Source organism: Theropithecus gelada, chromosome 8, assembly GCF_003255815.1.
Source record: "Theropithecus gelada isolate Dixy chromosome 8, Tgel_1.0, whole genome shotgun sequence".
NCBI lineage: Eukaryota > Metazoa > Chordata > Mammalia > Primates > Cercopithecidae > Theropithecus > Theropithecus gelada.
The window spans coordinates 66,881,100-66,899,064 of NC_037676.1; the positions used below are offsets into that span (position 1 = coordinate 66,881,100).

A 17,965-nucleotide genomic window follows, 5' to 3' on the forward strand; every position below is an offset into this window, starting at 1 on the left:
TTCATTCTGGTCAGATCCTAAAGCTGTCTTCTACAAGGTAAACTAAATTTGTGTGTGTGTATGTGCTCTGGGGAGAGCAAAAAGGATTCAACCCAATTTAAGCATATTTTATGACACCTGCTTTATCATAGCCACTTAATTAAATAAAATTGCCAGCATCTGCCTGACAAATAATTGAAAAAAATCAATTCTCTTATTTTGCAAAAGATATAATTTTAGGCAAAGTTGTGTATTTTCACAGGTGGTGATTCATACTTTTCTCCTTTCACTAAATAAAAGGATTCTGCTAAATATCTTTGGGGTTATTTTAAATTATTCCCTAATATTACCAGAGTGTATAAAAGATTCAATTTGTAAAACACACAATATTTAGAGAATATTTTGAATTTTTTTCTACAATTTTCTATATTAATCTAAATCTAAGTGGAAAGAGAAAAACATATTCAGACATGACAGCATGAGCTACCTGTTATTGGGCCTACTGAAGTAGAGGCTGTATACATGTTACATTTTTTGTTTTGTCTACAATCATTACAAATACACACATTCTTCTCTCTTACTCTCTCTCTCTCTCTCTCTCTCTGTCTCTCTCCTTCTCTGTCTCTCTCTGTCTCTATTTCCTCCTCTCTCCTATCCCCACCCTCTTGGGAATGAGGGTATGGAAAAAAACAATGAAGTTAATTTCAAATAAAAGGAATAAAAGTTGAATGTGGACAAAATGGTTCAAGTTAGCAACCAATTACTAATAAATTGCTTTTAAAAATGTAAGCAGTTGTTTGTATATCGGTTCTTTATAAAAATCAGTACTGATTAGCTTTGTTTTTCTGTAGATCTAATCTTACTCCTTTCAAGGCTCTTTTCACACTAGGATCTGTGTTTTCTCTTTCTCATTCTTATTTCAGTGTCCTTCAACATCAAGGCATTATGTTTTACCTACTATCTTTTTGATTGACATGTGAATTGCTTCAGAAGAAGACATTTTGATTTTCCGGATTTTACTTTTCATGTGGGTTTGGAAGTACTAATAACCCTGGAGATGTTAGCTGGCTTTCCAACTTTTAATCTTCAGTATAAACAATTTAAGCTAAGTTTTCCAAAATTAATATTAATTTAAACCATCTGTCCACCATCTGCTAATGTGAGATGCAAAACCAGAGTTTCTTTGTGATCTTTAATCAGACAGTTAGGAAAACTCATATACATTCATAAAATGAATTTAAATTTCTTAACAAAGGAACTTTTCTGAAAAGGTATTCTGAAGGCTGTGTATTCTTGCAGCAACATTAACTTTTGCTCCAGGGTGATTTTATGTAAATGAATGACCAGTGTCATCAGGCATGTTACCTAGTTTACAAAGATCACGAGGTAAAAACAACACCCTTTTCCATGTTTTCCAAAAAGAAGAGAATGCTGTCAGCAGTTGATATGAAATATTGATTTAAAGAATTTCAGAGTTTGCATTTGTCTAAAATATAAATGTCAAAGTGGGGCCATATCTGCAAGAAAAATACAATATAAATCATTCTTAGATGCAGTAAATTTGAAGTCAGGTCAAAATTTTTGATATCTTCCTTGCCAATCATTTCATTCTCTTCCCTTTTTAGGAGCTAACTGGCCTTACAATATTAATTCTAGCATTCCTGTATAACCTGCATAAGAGATTTTACACCTTAGTAGCCTTTCCACTTCCTTTAAAATTAATTCTTTAGGAAGGTAAAGCTACACAATTCAAAGTATATTCGTAGATGTTTTTTAAAAATTCAGTCATTCATCCTAATGTCAAACAAAAAGTTTTGACATCTGGATCATTATAAATCGAATTTTGATGTTTTCATTTCAGATATTTGGTGCTATACAAAGATATATATATATATAGATATATATCTATATATATAGATATATATCTCACAAAAATTGGCTGCTTGGCATAGAAATGTCCCATAAAAAAATATAACCAATGCCAGAGGTTCACTTGAGGCCAGGTGTTCAAGACCAACCTGGGCAACATAGGGAGACCCCATCTCTACAAAAAACCTTAAAAAAAATTAGGCAGGTGTGGTGGCACACACCTGTGGTCCCAGCTACTCAGGAAGCCAAGGTGGGAGGATCACTTGAACTCAGGAATTTAAGGCTGCGGTGAATTATGATTATGCTACTGCACTCCAGTCTGGGTGACAAAAGGAGAACTTGTCTCCCCAAAAAAAGAGACAAATTTGAATTTTAACAATTTTCATAATTAGAAGCTTTTAATCTCTGTGTTTAGCTTGTTTTACAATAGAATTTTTTAATCTCAAGCTGCAAATATCGGTTGGGAGAGTGAAATAAGAGTCAACTTTGTACTTTATGAGGATGGCCACATGCACATATCCCCCCTCTTATTAGGAAGATTTCACTAGCTGCTGACAATGATGTACAGTGGTGCTTTGCTGGGCTGACATCTAGGGAAAACGATTCCGCTGCACCACCACACAAAACCAATTAGAGAACTATTTTCTGCGACAGGTCAAGAATTTACATGGTTTCTCATGAAAAGATGTACCTTTTAATTTCTTTATTAAGATGACATTCATGTCCCTTGAGACTTTTGGGGATGACAATCATTTGCTCATCATGCAAGAACATACACTCAGTGAAATCACATCATGAGACAAGAGCGGAAGACTTTGTTCTTCATTTCACATTTTCTAAATGAGTTACTTTGCAAACTGATCATTAGAACCATATACATTAACGGGATTTCTTGACAGGAATTTATTCAAATTCTAGTAAGAAGCAAAAGGGAGGTATCGTGCACATTTAACTGTGGTTGTCTACTGTTGAGTTCAAACATAACCATGGTCAAATTATTTAGATGTTAGAAATTCAGCAAGCTTCTTGGTACCTAAGATTAAGAAATCAAGTGTCAGCAGAAATTGACAATTTTCTGAAAAGTAAATAAAGTGATTCAAATCTGCCACAACTTTCTGCACAATCATCTTAGGTTATTTTTGTACATTTTTGGTATTAAAAAAAGAAAATCTGAACATTTCAATCACTTGTTCTATCTCTTCATTAGAAACACCGGCGTTAATTATTTAAAGTAAGAATGACTTTTTTTTTAAGTGAACAATATAGTTTTGGTACCATAAAGCCCAAGGCTCACTTAGAGGAGAAGCACCAGCTCAGGCTTTTATCTGTACAGTATTCCAGTGTTTCATCAGCTCTAAGGAATTAGGGGTTTCTCCATCCAATATTCATTGAAAATCAGTTCTGAGCTCTAGACTAAATGTTGACAATAGAGAAGCTAACAGAATAATGATGGGAGACAGACAAGTGAATTGGTAATAACTTCACGATGTATTAAATGCTCTTACAGAAGTGATACTGGGAGTAATTGGACCCTGGAGAAGAGGCACCAAATATAGGAGGAGTCAGCAAAGGCTATTGAGAGGAAATAATGTGTGACTCTGGCCTCAAAAGTTGAGTCCATGTCAGTCAGGTAAACAACAACATTCTGGCAGAAAGAACAGCAAGATAAAGAAAACCCAGAGGCCCCACCAGGTATGGTGTGTGAGGAGGAAATTTCAAACAACATGGTGCATTCATGGTGTGTGAAGCACAAGGTGAGCAGCAACAAGAGACTGGGCTGGAAAGGCTGGTGGAGACCTGATCTTCGGGGGGCCTTATGAGGACTACTGTATATACTAAAATTCCTCTAAAATGCATGATTGTTTTCAATTTCAATTTTTCTGAAATCAGAGTGCATACAATTTTTTTTTTTTTTTTTTTTTTTTTTTTTTTTTTTTTTTGAGACGGAGTCTCGTTCTGTCAATAGGCTGGAGTGCAGTGGTGTGATCTCGGCTCACTGCAACCTCTGCCTCCTGGGTTCAAGTGATTCTCCTGCCTCAGCCTCCCAAGTAGCTGGGACTACAGGCACATGTCACCATGCCCAGCTAATTTCTGTACTGTTATTTATTTATTTTTTTTAGTAGAGATGAGGTTTCACCATGCTGGCCAGGATGGTCTCGAACTCCTGACCTCATGATCCACCACCTCAGACTAGCCAGCTTCCAGGCAAAGGAGTAAGTTGTGATGAAACTGTCTGTCCATGTGAGAACTCAATCATGCTGATAATTTCCTCCAGTTGGATCATTTCTCCCAAATACTGCATTAAAATGGTAGCACTGAAATTAAGTCACTGTAGTTTCCAAAGGTTGCCTCTGACCCTCAGCAAAGTAGTTACAGGCAGAAGAAAATTACTGGCTCTCTAAGAACAGAATACAAACTTCCAAGGCTGGCTGAAGGAAGACATAAGGGTTGAGCTAAGAAAAAGGCATGCATGTAGATGATTTAGATAAAGAACCAGAATGGGGAGTATGGAGAGTAAAGGAGGAGTAGAGTATTTCAGGAAGGAACAAGCGATCAGCATTGTCAAACCAGGTAGAGAGGTCTAGGTAGGTGGACCAGGAAATAACTTCAGCAAGGCTGAAGGCTGGTTATAGTTAGGAGAGCTCTAGGAGATACATAACTAGAGATAGCAAATATACGCAACTCTCTTAAAGAGGACACAAACAAATGGAAGAACATACCATGCTCATGGATAGGAAGAATCAATATCGTGAAAATGGCCATACTGCCCAAGGTAATTTATAGATTCAATGCCATCCCCATCAAGCTACCAATGAGTTTCCTCACAGAATTGGAAAAAACTGCTTTAAAGTTCATATGGAACCAAAAAAGAGTCCGCATCTCCAAGACAATCCTAAGTCAAAAGAACAAAGCTGGAGGCATCACGCTACCTGACTTCAAACTATACTACAAGGCTACAGTAACCAAAACAGCATGGTACTGGTACCAAAACAGAGATATAGACCAATGGAACAGAACAGAGTCCTCAGAAATAATACCACACATCTACAGCCATCTGATCTTTGACAAACCTGAGAGAAACAAGAAATGGGGAAAGGATTCCCTATTTAATAAATGGTGCTGGGAAAATTGGCTAGCCATAAGTAGAAAGCTGAAACTGGATCCTTTCCTTACTCCTTATACGAAAATTAATTCAAGATGGATTAGAGACTTAAATGTTAGACCTAATACCATAAAAATCCTAGAGGAAAACCTAGGTAGTACCATTCAGGACATAGGCATGGGCAAAGACTTCATGTCTAAAACGCCAAAAGCAACGGCAGCAAAAGCCAAAATTGACAAATGGGATCTCATTAAACTAAAGAGCTTCTGCACAGCAAAAGAAACTACCATCAGAGTGAACGGGCAACCTACAGAATGGGAGAAAATTTTTGCAATCTACTCATCTGACAAAGGGCTAATATCCAGAACCTACAAAGAACTCAAACAAATTTACAAGAAAAAAACAAACAACCCCATCAAAAAGTGGGCAAAGGATATGAACAGACAGTTCTCAAAAGAAGACATTCATACAGCCAACAGACATATGAAAAAATGCTCATCATCACTGGCCATCAGAGAAATGCAAATCAAAACCACAATGAGATACCATCTCACACCAGTTAGAATGGTGATCATTAAAAAGTCAGGCAACAACAGGTGCTGGAGAGGACGTGGAGAAATAGGAACACTTTTACACTGTTGGTGGGATTGTAAACTAGTTCAACCATTATGGAAAACAGTATGGTGATTCCTCAAGGATCTAGAACTAGATGTACCATATGACCCAGCCATCCCATTACTGGGTATATACCCAAAGGATTATAAATTATGCTGCTATAAAGACACATGCACACGTATGTTTATTGCAGCACTATTCACAATAGCAAAGACTTGGAATCAACCCAAATGTCCATCAGTGACAGACTGGATTAAGAAAATGTGGCACATATACACCATGGAATACTATGCAGCCATAAAAAAGGATGAGTTCGTGTCCTTTGTAGGGACATGGATGCAGCTGGAAACCATCATTCTTAGCAAACTATCACAAGAACAGAAAACCAAACACCGCATGTTCTCACTCATAGGTGGGAACTGAACAATGAGATCACTTGGACTCAGGAAGGGGAACAACACACACTGGGGCCTATCATGGGGAGGGGGGAGGGGGGAGGGATTGCACTGGGAGTTATACCTGATGTAAATGACGAGTTGATGGGTGCAGCACACCAACATGGCACAAGTATACATATGTAACAAACCTGCATGTTATGCACATGTACCCTACAACTTAAAGTATAATAATAATAAATAAATTAAAAAAAAAAAAAAGAGCCGGGCGCGGTGGCTCAAGCCTGTAATCCCAGCACTTTGGGAGGCCGAGACGGGCGGATCACGAGGTCAGGAGATCGAGACCATCCTGGCTAACACAGTGAAACCCCGTCTCTACTAAAAAATACAAAAAACTAGCCGGGCGAGGTGGCAGGCGCCTGTAGTCCCAGCTACTCGGGAGGCTGAGGCAGGAGAATGGCGTGAACCTGGGAGGCGGAGCTTGCAGTGAGCTGAGATCTGGCCACTGCACTCCAGCCTGGGCGACAGAGCGAGACTCCGTCTCAAAAAAAACAAAAAAAAAAAACAAAAAAAAAAAACAAAAAAAAAACAAAAAAAAAAAAAAGAAAAAGAAAAGAAGAAAAGTGGAAAGTAACTAGAGGAGAACCTTAAGCATGATTATAACTGATGGTAAGAACCCAAGAAAGAAAAAAAATGAAGATGCATGTGTGAGAGAATGAATCAAGATGTACCAGCCCAGAGGAGGCAGGAAGAAAGGGTCATGGGGACAGGGAGATGGAGTGTCTTGAACATTCTTTGAAATTGGAGAAAAGGTAGTAGATCATTGGGAAATGTAGGTACAATTGGTAGATACATGGGGATCTAAGGGAGATTATACTGGATGTCTTCAGTTACCATGTGAAGGAAGGAGAATGAACTGTGTTACCAGAGCCCCAGTGAGAGTGAGGAGTGAGACTCAGCCTCTTCTTGCCCTCCCACTGGCAATACTCAACAAGCAAAGAGGTGTGGGTAATCTAGTGTGTAGAGATCAGCTTTCAGAGCATAGGCAGGACGTGGAAAAGCAAAGAGAGGGAAGAGCTAGCCCAGGCCATAAACTGATGTGGAAGGTTGTGTACAATGAATTCCTTCCATCTCTCTACATGTGCACCCATGCAATGTGGCTCTGCTACTCCTTCCAGGAAGAGGTGGAGTCTCTTTTCCTGCCCTTGAATCTGGGCTGCACTGTGACTTGGTTTAACTAATAGGATATGGTGGAAGTGAGGTTTTGCAATATCTGATCCTAGGCCTCAAGAGACCTTGAAGCTTTTTCTCTCACTCCCTTGAGACGCTAACTGCCATGTAAGAAACTTTTCTTGAGGATGAAAGACCCTGTGGTCAAGGTGGCCCACCCAGGCATGTGATGAGACCATCTGGGATCATCCAGCTCCCATCCAGAGTCCAGACAAGCCACACAAGTGACTCAGGCCAGACCAGTTGTTATTTTAAGCCATTAAACTTTTGGAGGATTTGTTACTCAGCAATCAATAGCTGATACAGCTACACAGTTTGGGTCTTAAAAAAGGGTAAGCTAGGAACAGTCCAGCTTCTCCCAATCCTGGAATATTTGGGGTGTGTAGCAATCTTGCTGGTTTTTTTCTTCTTCACTTGTCTTGGTGTTTTGGTGAATACTTTATTAAAGTCTGAAGTGCAATGAAAGTTTTAAAATGAAAAATACATTCTTGACCAGTGGTTGCTGGAGACTCAGAGGCAGGGAAAAAAGAATGAATAGGTGGAGCACAGGAAATTTTTAAAGGAGTAAAGCTACTCCATATAATACCGTGATGGCGGATACATGTCATTATACGTTTGTGAAAACCCAAAGAACTACACAACGCAAAGAATAGACTGCAATGTAAATCATGGATTTTTAATAATTGATCAATATTGGCTCATCAGTTGTAACAAATATACTACATAGATACAGTCAGGGAAACTGTGATTGGGGGAGGGGGTATATGGGAACTCTCTGAACTACTAAATTTTCTATAAACCTAAAACTGCTCTACAAAATAAAGAGCATTAATTTAAAAAACACATTCTAGCTTTTGTACAGTTGTATACATATTTTTTCTACCATTCTTCAAACCAAACTAAACCAAACCAAAATGACAGGTGATGGCTGGAAAGAGGGGTTCCCTAAGTACCATGAAGAGAGTTCTGTGATTTGATTTTTAATGTGAGGATCACTGAACTAAAAATAATAGTTTTCTTTCACATTAGCTCCACAAAATAAAATAAAAATATACAAATATTCTACATTTTGCCTAGAGAAAAACAGAAAGACTTTAAAGAACAAGTGAAAAATTATGTCATATATAAGGTATTAATAAAAGTGCTTCTTACCACCGAGAAGAACAGTGAAAGTGTCACCATGTTGCTTTTGAAGTGTTTTCATGAAACTTAAGGGGTCTTTTCGTAATTTCAGGACCACTCCAAGATAAGGAAGCCAACCTTTTATCAATGGAGGCTCACCGGGTCTCCTATAAGGAAAAAAAAAAAAAGAACAAAAGAAAAATCAAATCATTCCATTCTTATTTGAATACAGGTGGTTTATTTATTGAATCTAGAAGATGACTGCAGGATTGCACTGCTTCTTTCTATTCTCTTACTCAGTGATTCTAATCATAGACATGAGTTTACTGAGCTTCTCCAGTATGTATGGTTCAATGCATAACTTCTGGTGAGCAACTTTACTTCAACAGTTTTTGGGGATCAGGGAGTTTTTGGTTACATGGATAAGTACTTTAGTTGTGATTTCTGAGATTTTGGTTCACCCATCACCCAAGCAGTGTAACTGTACCCGATATGTAGTCTTTTATCCCTCACCTCAATTTCACCCTTCCCCCTGGGTACTCCCACTGAATCTCCAAAGTCCATTATATCATTCTTTTTTTTTTTTTTTTGAGACGGAGTCTCGCTGTGTCGCCCAGGCTGGAGTGCAGTGGCACAATCTCGGCTCCCGTGTGCACGCCATTCTCTGCCTCAGCCTCCCAAATAGCTGGGACTACAGGCACCCGCCACCATGCCCAGCTAAATTTGTTTTTGTATTTTTAGTAGAGACGGGGTTTCACCGTGTTAGCCAGGATGGTCTCGATCTCCCGCTCGTGATCCACCCAACTCGGCCTCCCAAAGCGCTGGGATTACAGGCGTGAGCCACCGTGCTGGGCCCATAATATCATTCGTCTGCATTTGCATCCTGGTGAGCAACTTTTTGAAGGAACTGTGTCTTGCAAGGCCTCTATGACTGCCTGATAGTTAGGTTACAATCTGTTTTATTTATTTCCTATTGTGTTTACCGTCATCATAAGTAGGTACGTGTGACTAAGATCTCCAGGAAACGAAATCAACTGATATAATTTACTCTATGAAATTGTTAGTTATAATACTGATAAAAAACAAATGATCAGCTGCCTGATTTTATTGGTCTTTCACAAGTCATGTTATAAATGCTGCTTGATCAATTTCATCAATGAGACCTAAACTTATTTTGATTAATGTTTGTGTCATCTGCTATGTGCTTGGTGATGTGCAGTGGAACAGGCCAAATCTAAGTTCTAGTCAAACTGCTTGTCGGAAATCATGTAAACAATGTCAATTATTGATTATTTTGTTTTCTCTTTAGCATATTGTTTTTATATGTTTAGACCCAGTCAAACTAACTCCACCTCATTTTAAATTCCAACTCATGTATAGGCATTTAGGTCTTTCCACAAATAAAGGTTATGAGGGTTTCGTTCTTTCTTTCTTTCTTTTTTAATCTTAAGAACCCTTCAATTATATTATATAATAAAGGTGTAGAGGGACGATGCACTATTGGATTTGAAGTTTTTTAAACCCACTTAAGTGTACTTAACATAGTAAATGGAGATGTGTTCTTTAGGATGTGCAAGTCATATTGAAGTATTTATTGTTTAATTTTTCACTGAATTGACTTATCACCGAGTTTAGAACTAGATGGCACCTTGGAGGCTTTCTTGCAATTTCTCACTTTTATAGGTAAGAGTTCTCAAGGCCTAAGAGATCAACAAGTTTTCCTAAAGTCATGAAACTATGTAAAGACAAGCTGTGTAACAGGATGCAAGACTTAGAGTCCCACAGCTGCACTCTGACTATAGAAACATTAGTCAGTTAACCTGTGGACCTAGGGAAAAAAACCACCAAAGCAGCTCACTGCCAGAGCTGACAGACATTGTGCATGTGAATCTGAGGGCTCTTGCTGTGCCCTGGGTGTTAGATGTTGGAAAGTTTATTTGCCAAAGTAAAGCTCTTTGTTATCAGATGTCAATTAGACAGGAAATACATAATCAGAAGAGAAATAATAATCTTAAATTGAGAACTATAAAAATCTCCATATATTTATTTGAGGTATTATTTTGATATAGTCTTTCATAACTTTTTTATTCAAACTACCAATGATTGAGATGATTTGTTAAATTTTACTAATAATTTGCATTTTTAACATACAAAACATCCTTTGGAATACTATCAATTAAAATACAAGTTTTTTCTTTGTTGATTTGTAATCTTAGCAAGACTAAACTTCAAAATTTCTTCCTAGTTATTTATTTGGTGAACTCAATCTGATTTAAAGTAAAAAAGGTAAAAAGAAACAAAAACAGAAAACAAAGCCATTTTACCCTAGAAAGGATTAAAATAAATATTCAAAAGAACTCTGATTCTGAAGCCCATCTGTGAAGACGACTTGTGCTACATGCAGTGCAACCCATTTTGATTAATCACAAGATATTACTAGCTCAGATTTAATCAAAGATCAAGATTATGATCATACCCAGCATAGACTTTTATGTAGCTAGATTAACCCTATTAGAGGCTTTTATTTTCTCACAACCCAACGTGGTAGAATTTAACTTTGAAAATAAAACTCAGATATTTCAGGGGAAAGAATGTTAAAATAAATCCAAGTTATGATAGAAATAAAGGAAAGATTTTGCTTTCTCTTTTTAGAAGACAATTTATCTTAATGCTAATTTACAAAATGTATGCTGTTGTTTAAATGCACATACTTAGAAATAGGAAAACAAGAAACACTGCATAGTAATGGGAATCTTACTCATCATACTTTCTCCCATTATTTTCTTGAATTCAGGCTTTAGCAATGGAGACTTGCTTTTATGAGAAATATAAGAAAACCAAAAAAACCATTAATACAGTTAATTCCATATCCAAAGACTGAATAAGAGGAGACCACACATGTAACTGTAGGATAGGATCCCCAAGTTACAAACTGCCACAGCTCACATGCTATCAATGACACTTTCAAATTTGCAAGTGATCTAGTTCGCCAAATTTATTTTCAAAATATTAACTCTCTTCTTTGATCTACTTATACTCTGTTTGGTTTAATGTTGCTTGAATGTTGCATTGTGACAAAGATTTAGAAAGGCTTTTTGTCATATTCTAATTTAATGCAACTAATTTCATCCTCTATGCTCTGTCATTCGGTCAAAAGCTGTATTCTTCATGGGGTTTCCGCGGGGGGAAAGGATGGGACTCAGAAATCCAGGGGATATTAATTTAACATTCAGAGTTAGGGAAGCACATTAGGAAGCTATTTTATTGTTACAACGATGAGAGGGTCATCATTTCTTACAGCTGTGTTTATTTTGGCAGCAGTAAGCTTAAGACTATTAAACACCATGTCACAACTGTGCATATTTTCAGGAAAAAATACAGTGCTTGTTCAACTTATGACCCATCAAAGATAGATAACAGAAATCTGTCTTCATCAGTATATTTGTAAAAATTATTTAGGGAGGAAAGACATCACCGTAATGATCGAGAAAGGCCTGCTGACACACAGCACAACACAAATACTGCTATTTGTCTCTCTCATGCTCTGCCTTTGAAAATGAAATATACATTGCCCATGGCTGAGTAGGGATATAGGATGCTTAGTGCTTATTGGGGATGATCAAGTTCCAAAACTTAAAAGAAACAGGTCCAAAAGCAATGATGGGGAACTAACAAATACTATGTTCCCTACTCCCTTATAATCTCAAACAACACACACTTCCTCAAATCTTCTCATTACCATTTAAAGGACTATGAGAACACATCTAAGACATCACACAAATTTGAGCTTCTACATGCTCTTGATAACTAAACCCAAGTTCTATGCATGTACCATTGCATCAGTGCTTGCAGTTTCTTTCATATAAGTTGTAGAGTATATCTTAAAGTGTGTGCAAAATGTCATCTGCAGTCCAAAGTTGTCTGGAAACAAATTTTGGAGATGGTGAGTGGTGGTTCCTGCCTGTAATCCCAGCACTTTGGGACGCTAAGGAGGGTAGATCACTTGAGGCCAGGAGTTGGAGACCAGCCTGACCAACATGGTCAAACCCTGTCTCTACTAAAACTGCCAAAAAATTAGCTGGACAGGGTAAAGCTTGCCTGTAATCCCAGCTACTCAAGAGGCGAGGTACAAGAATCACTTAAACCCAGGAGGCAGAGGTTGCAGTGAGCCAAGATTGCACCACTGCACTCCAGCCTAGGCAACAGAGCAAGACTCTGTCTAAAATAAAATAAAATAAAATAAAAAATAAAACAAAATAAAATAAATAAAATGAAATACTAGAGAAGAATCTAAATACATAAAATAGTTGTAAAGTATAAAGAGGTTTAAGACATTTCTCTTTAGTTAAGAAGAGGTACATTGAAATTTAAAAGAGTAGACCAACACAGAATACTTAATTTCTCATAATATTTGAAGTTCATCTTCATGCTATACCTGTAGTTAAATAAACACGTTAAAAATTTGACTAGTGACCTACTGCACATTTTTTTCCTTAGACATTTAAAGCCCAGCGCTGCCGGGCACAGTGGCTCACACCTGTAATCCCAGCACTTTGGGAGGCTGAGGTGGGTAGATCATGAGGTCAAGAGTTCGAGAACTGCCTGGCCAACATAGTGAAACCCCCTCTCTACTAAAAATACAAAAAATTAGCCAGGCATGCTGGTGGGCACTTGTAATCCCAGCTACTCAGGAGGCTGAGGCAAGAGAGTCGCTTGAACCCGGGAGGCAGAGGTTGCAGTGAGCTGAGACTGCGCCATTGCACTCCAGCCCAGGTGACATTGTGAGACTCCGTCTCAAAAAAAAAAAAAAAAGTCCAGCGCTTCTTATAGCAATCTATACTTGTCAGAGGAATTTCTTCTTTTCCATTTTTCCTGTAATCATTCTAGACTGGGCATTCAGGTTATTGCAATAACCTCCTAAGTAGGTGGTGAGCAACCTTTATACATGCACACTAACTAGAAAAAATGAAATTATGTATTTATTAAAAGTGTTTAAAGATGTAATATATTTGTATTAGGTGACTGAATATATGTAACAGTGCCTTAGTTTTATTTTTTTTTATTTTCCTGAATTAATGAAGATTTTCTTTTTGTGTATGTGGTTAAAATTTCAGAAACTACACAACTGATGTATATTACAGTATCTGATGATAATTCTGAAAGTTTGAATGACTGTTTTTTTTTTTTTTTTTTTTTAGCAAGGCGCTTTGGAAGCTGCTGTGTTTTACCTTTCTTTGACTTACTTTGGCAGCAACCTCAATGGAAAAGGTAATTTGCTTCATAGTATATCTTGGAACTGAATTCTTGAAACACTCTTTATCCCCGCACTCTTCTTGGGCTCTGATGTTAGCACAAGGAAACTTAGAAATGTTCCAACAACTCTTGATAATCAAGAATTGGCATGTTTGTCAGGATATTGGGAAGAGGAGTATCTCAATACAAGGCTGTGGATGGAGATCCCAAAGGAGGAGGAGTAGATGGAAGATGTGGCTGAGTCTAGGGAGACCAGAAGCCCCAGTGAGAGCCCTGGTGGGGACAAGAAAGCACAAAGCCATAATGTATTGCTTTGCCAGGAAATGAGGTGAGATTTACAACCAACTGGGCACATTTTAGCAATGAACACAAAGGTGGAGGACTAACCCAAAGATATTGAGGAGGCACCCTGGGGAAGCCAAAGAGGACCAATAGGAACATTTGCACAACAGGACTCACCAGATCAACAGAAAGGAAGTAGGGGAGGGAGTCTTAAATTTTATTAAATGATTTTACAAAAGAGACTAGGTTTTGAATCAGAAGTGGCCAAACTATGTCACTAGAAGTCTTCAGTGTTTTCAGTCATCATCAAAAATCAGGGCTCAAGAGAAATTTGAGTTCAGATATGAGGAAATAAAGTTATATTTCTGCACATTTGACTCATGGGGAAATTTTAAATCTGGAACACTATCTCTGTAGATCCTCAGTGTCTTCACCTGTAAAGGAGAATGTTTATACCAACCTTGGTGGTTTATCATTCAGACTGAGATAAGAGTATTTGAAAGTAGCTGATATACACAGCAGGATTAGTTTTTCCCTGCTATTCATATTTTATAAGCAATTGCACATCTGTGGTTTTGCTTACTCATTCTCTGCCTGAGCTGTTTCTTTTGTCTACATAGAAAAGCTCAAAGAATCAACAACAAAATTTTAGAACTAATAAAATACTATAGTAAAGTTGCAAGATACAAGATTAATATACAAAAGTCAATTGCTTTGTTATATAACTGCAATGAACAATTGATATTTGAAATTAAAAACACAATACTACTTACATTAATCAAAACAAAATATACGAAGTTAACTTAGTGTAAAAAATTTATTCTTAGGTACAAATCCAACAAAATATGTATAAAATATATATGAAGAAAACTATAAAACTCTGATTAAAAAATCAAAGAAGATCTAAAATAGAGAGATATTCTATGCACATGGATAGGAAGAGTCAATATCGTCAAGTCAGTTCTCAACTTGATTTACAGATTCAGTGCAATCCCAATCAAAATCCTAGCAAGATGTTTTATGGATATCAACAAACTGATTCTGAAATTTATATGGAAAGGCAAAAGACAGTATTGAAGGAGAAGAACAAAGTGGAAAGACTTAACACTACCTGATGTCAAGACTTAATATAAAACCATAAGAATCAAAGAGAGTGTGGTATTGATGAAAGAATAGACAAATATATTAATGGAACAGAGTAGAGAGCTTAGAAATTGACCCATACAAATATAGTCATCCAATTTTTATAAAGTAGTTGCAAAATGCAAAGAGAAAAGTCTGATATATATTACTTTAAGATGTTACTAGGCATTAATCTCAGGTGGTGAGATTACAAAGGTTTGATCATTGATATCTTTTGATTTGCACATGACATAAACATACTGCTTTTGAAGAGTAGTTGTCATTTATTTTGTAGAATGTCCCTCCATTTGGGTTGGGTTGTCTGATATATTTTCATGGCTAGATTGAGGTATTAATAACAATATTTTGAGAAAGATTCCTATAGAAGTGATATGTCCTTTTAGGTGCAGATTTTTAAATAATAAAGAAATGCTATTTTGGGGCTGGGTGTGGTGGCTCATGCCTGTAATCCCAGCAACTTGGGAGGCCAAGGTGGGCAGATCACCTGAGGTCAGGAATTCGAGGCCAGCCTAGCCAACATGGTGAAACTCCGTTTCTATGAAAAATACAAAAAAAAAAAAAAAAAAAAAATTCGCTGGGCATGGTGGCACATACCTGTATTCCCAGCTACTCAGGAGACTGAGGCAGGAGAATCACTTGGACCTGGGAGATGGAGGTTCCAGTGAACTGAGATTGTGCCACTGCACTCCAGCCTGAGCAATAGAGCAAGACTCCATCTCAAAAAAGAAAAAAAAAAAAAAAGAAATGCTATTTTGGTGTTAAAAATGAAATCCATGTACAGAAGGCACAGACTTCTAAAAAGTAGTTGATGATAAAAAGTACAGTCTACAAATGAATCCAAGGTTGATTTTAAAAAAAAAAAAGCTCAACATTCCTAAGTCAGTTAAGTGGAGAATCAGCCTGAAATTCACCATGAGGACAAGCAGAACCCACCTGAACTGTACTCCAAAAATGAAGAGTAGACACTGAGGTTTAGCTGCTCTAACTGTACAAAGTATGGACACACAGTGCAACCTAAGGATATCCCATTACTTTCACCAGTGTCCAGGTGACATGCAAATGAGGGAGGCAGAATCAGTTCCTGTGACAACCTCAGCAGGGAGAAAGGCTTTTCACAGTTGCAGTGCAGCTGTTAGACTTGACAACTGAAGGTCCTGATGGTCTCTTCAAGGTTCTACTTGAAGCAAGAAACCTGTGACATAGAGCACATAGTGTCTACTTCCTTGCCAAACTCAAGAGCATCTCACATGTAGAGTTAGGGATTAGGATACTTTTCCCCTTTTTGAGTAAAGTTATCTGCTTAATATTTGTTTACTTCAAGAATCAGACTGATGTAATCTCTTCTCAGGATGAACATTAATCCAACTCTGTCTAGAAACATTATGCAATTCATTACCCCAATTGTCCCCTGTGCTTAACCTTCATTTCTCCCCCAGTCCTATAATCTTGCAAATCCACTGGTGGTATGTGATTGACATCTGGTGTTCACACACCAGATAAATGAAAACTTCCTGTATAAAATGCCACTTCCGGGCTATCAATAATGCAGCTCTCTGATCTTTGTTAATTTCTGCACCAGTCTAGATAGGTCTGTTATCTTTAGTCTAGTGATCACTCTAGAATGGTCTGTAAGAATAAAGAAGCCTCTTACTCTGAAATATTTTGACTCTATCAGGACAGCATTTGACCTAAAACTTGATTTAATTTTCCTTTAAAGATATTCACTGTTCAAGCACTTTTAATCAAAGCTTTACATATAATGGCAATGTAAAAGCAAGTAATGCTGAATAGTCACACATTTCTCCACAGAATTTCTCAGATGAAGTCAGAGCAAAATCAATATGAATATGATGAAATGTATTTTCACCTTCCAGAGCAAAACTCTTCAAGCCATATACCAGCTGAATCTTTAGCTATCAGTTCATCTATGTAATTTTATGATCCAAATAAAGCTTTGTCTGTAGAATGTGCCTTGTAAACTCAATTCCATTAGCAGAATTATATTAATACTAATGCCTTGATCAAGTGAGTGATTTGTAAGTGCTTCTTTGTATCAATGTAGGATTTCAACCAGAGAAGTCTAGAGCTTTGTTGTTGTTGTTGTTTTTAATCTGGGAAGGGTGCTTAGGTTTGCACCATGGAAATAATGTCAAGGTAGAGTTTTAAAACTATCATTTAAAACTTAATTGAGTTTCCAGCAGGCTCCACAAACGATGAATGACCACACCACTGGAGTGCCTTTCTCTATTAACTTAACCCTGGATTACAGGGTTCTAGGGATCTAACCCTCATCCTTTCTCATGTGCATGACTGTAATAGCCTCCTGGCTAATGTCACCACCCAGAATTAGGGCACTGTAGTCTCACTGTGTGGCTCAGCTCCCAGGCTCTGCCAACTCCGATCTTGGTAACTTTGGTCAATTTAATTATATTTGCCTCTGGTTCCTCATTTGTAAAATATATACACTATGGTATTTTCCTTATGTGAGAATTTAATAAGTTGATGAATATAAAAAACTGAACACAATGACTTACATAGTAAGCATAAAAAAGTTAGTTATTATTTATTATTATTTTTTATCTCTGCACCAATACCTGGGATCATCTAAAATACAAATCTAATCACGGCTCTCTCCTGAACTTTTTTTTCCTATTTTCAATAAGGTACTAATTTTAAAGATTTTTTCATTCATTTGACTACTTTCTTTATTTGCTAATTTAGATTTTATTTTAGGGCTGCTATATATGATTTGCTGGTCACAGATGAGGCACCAGAATAACCTGCCTGCTCTGAAAGAAACTGTAACATTCTAGGCTTTGTATTCTCTAAGCAAACACACTCAGGGGAACATAAGTAGTTCTGAAGTGCACTGGATCTTAGGAGAAAGCCAGTCAAAAATGTTTAAACAGCCTAGACAATGCTAAAAGGGGGAAGTCGATTCATAATTGAAGTTATTTCAGCTCCTTAATTAAAA

At 37.3% G+C, this 17,965-nt stretch overlaps 1 protein-coding gene across 2 annotated transcripts in view; it reads right to left on the minus strand.

The window, feature by feature from the left end:
- LOC112630225 (25-hydroxycholesterol 7-alpha-hydroxylase) overlaps positions 1 to 17,965 on the minus strand; it is a 208,622-nt gene that overhangs the window by 30,997 nt on the left and 159,660 nt on the right. For both annotated transcript variants that reach the window (XM_025394356.1, XM_025394355.1), the window contains exon 2: positions 8,344 to 8,480. In XM_025394356.1, the coding sequence (XP_025250141.1) occupies positions 8,344 to 8,480 (137 nt within the window). The remainder of the gene's footprint in view (positions 1 to 8,343; positions 8,481 to 17,965) is intronic.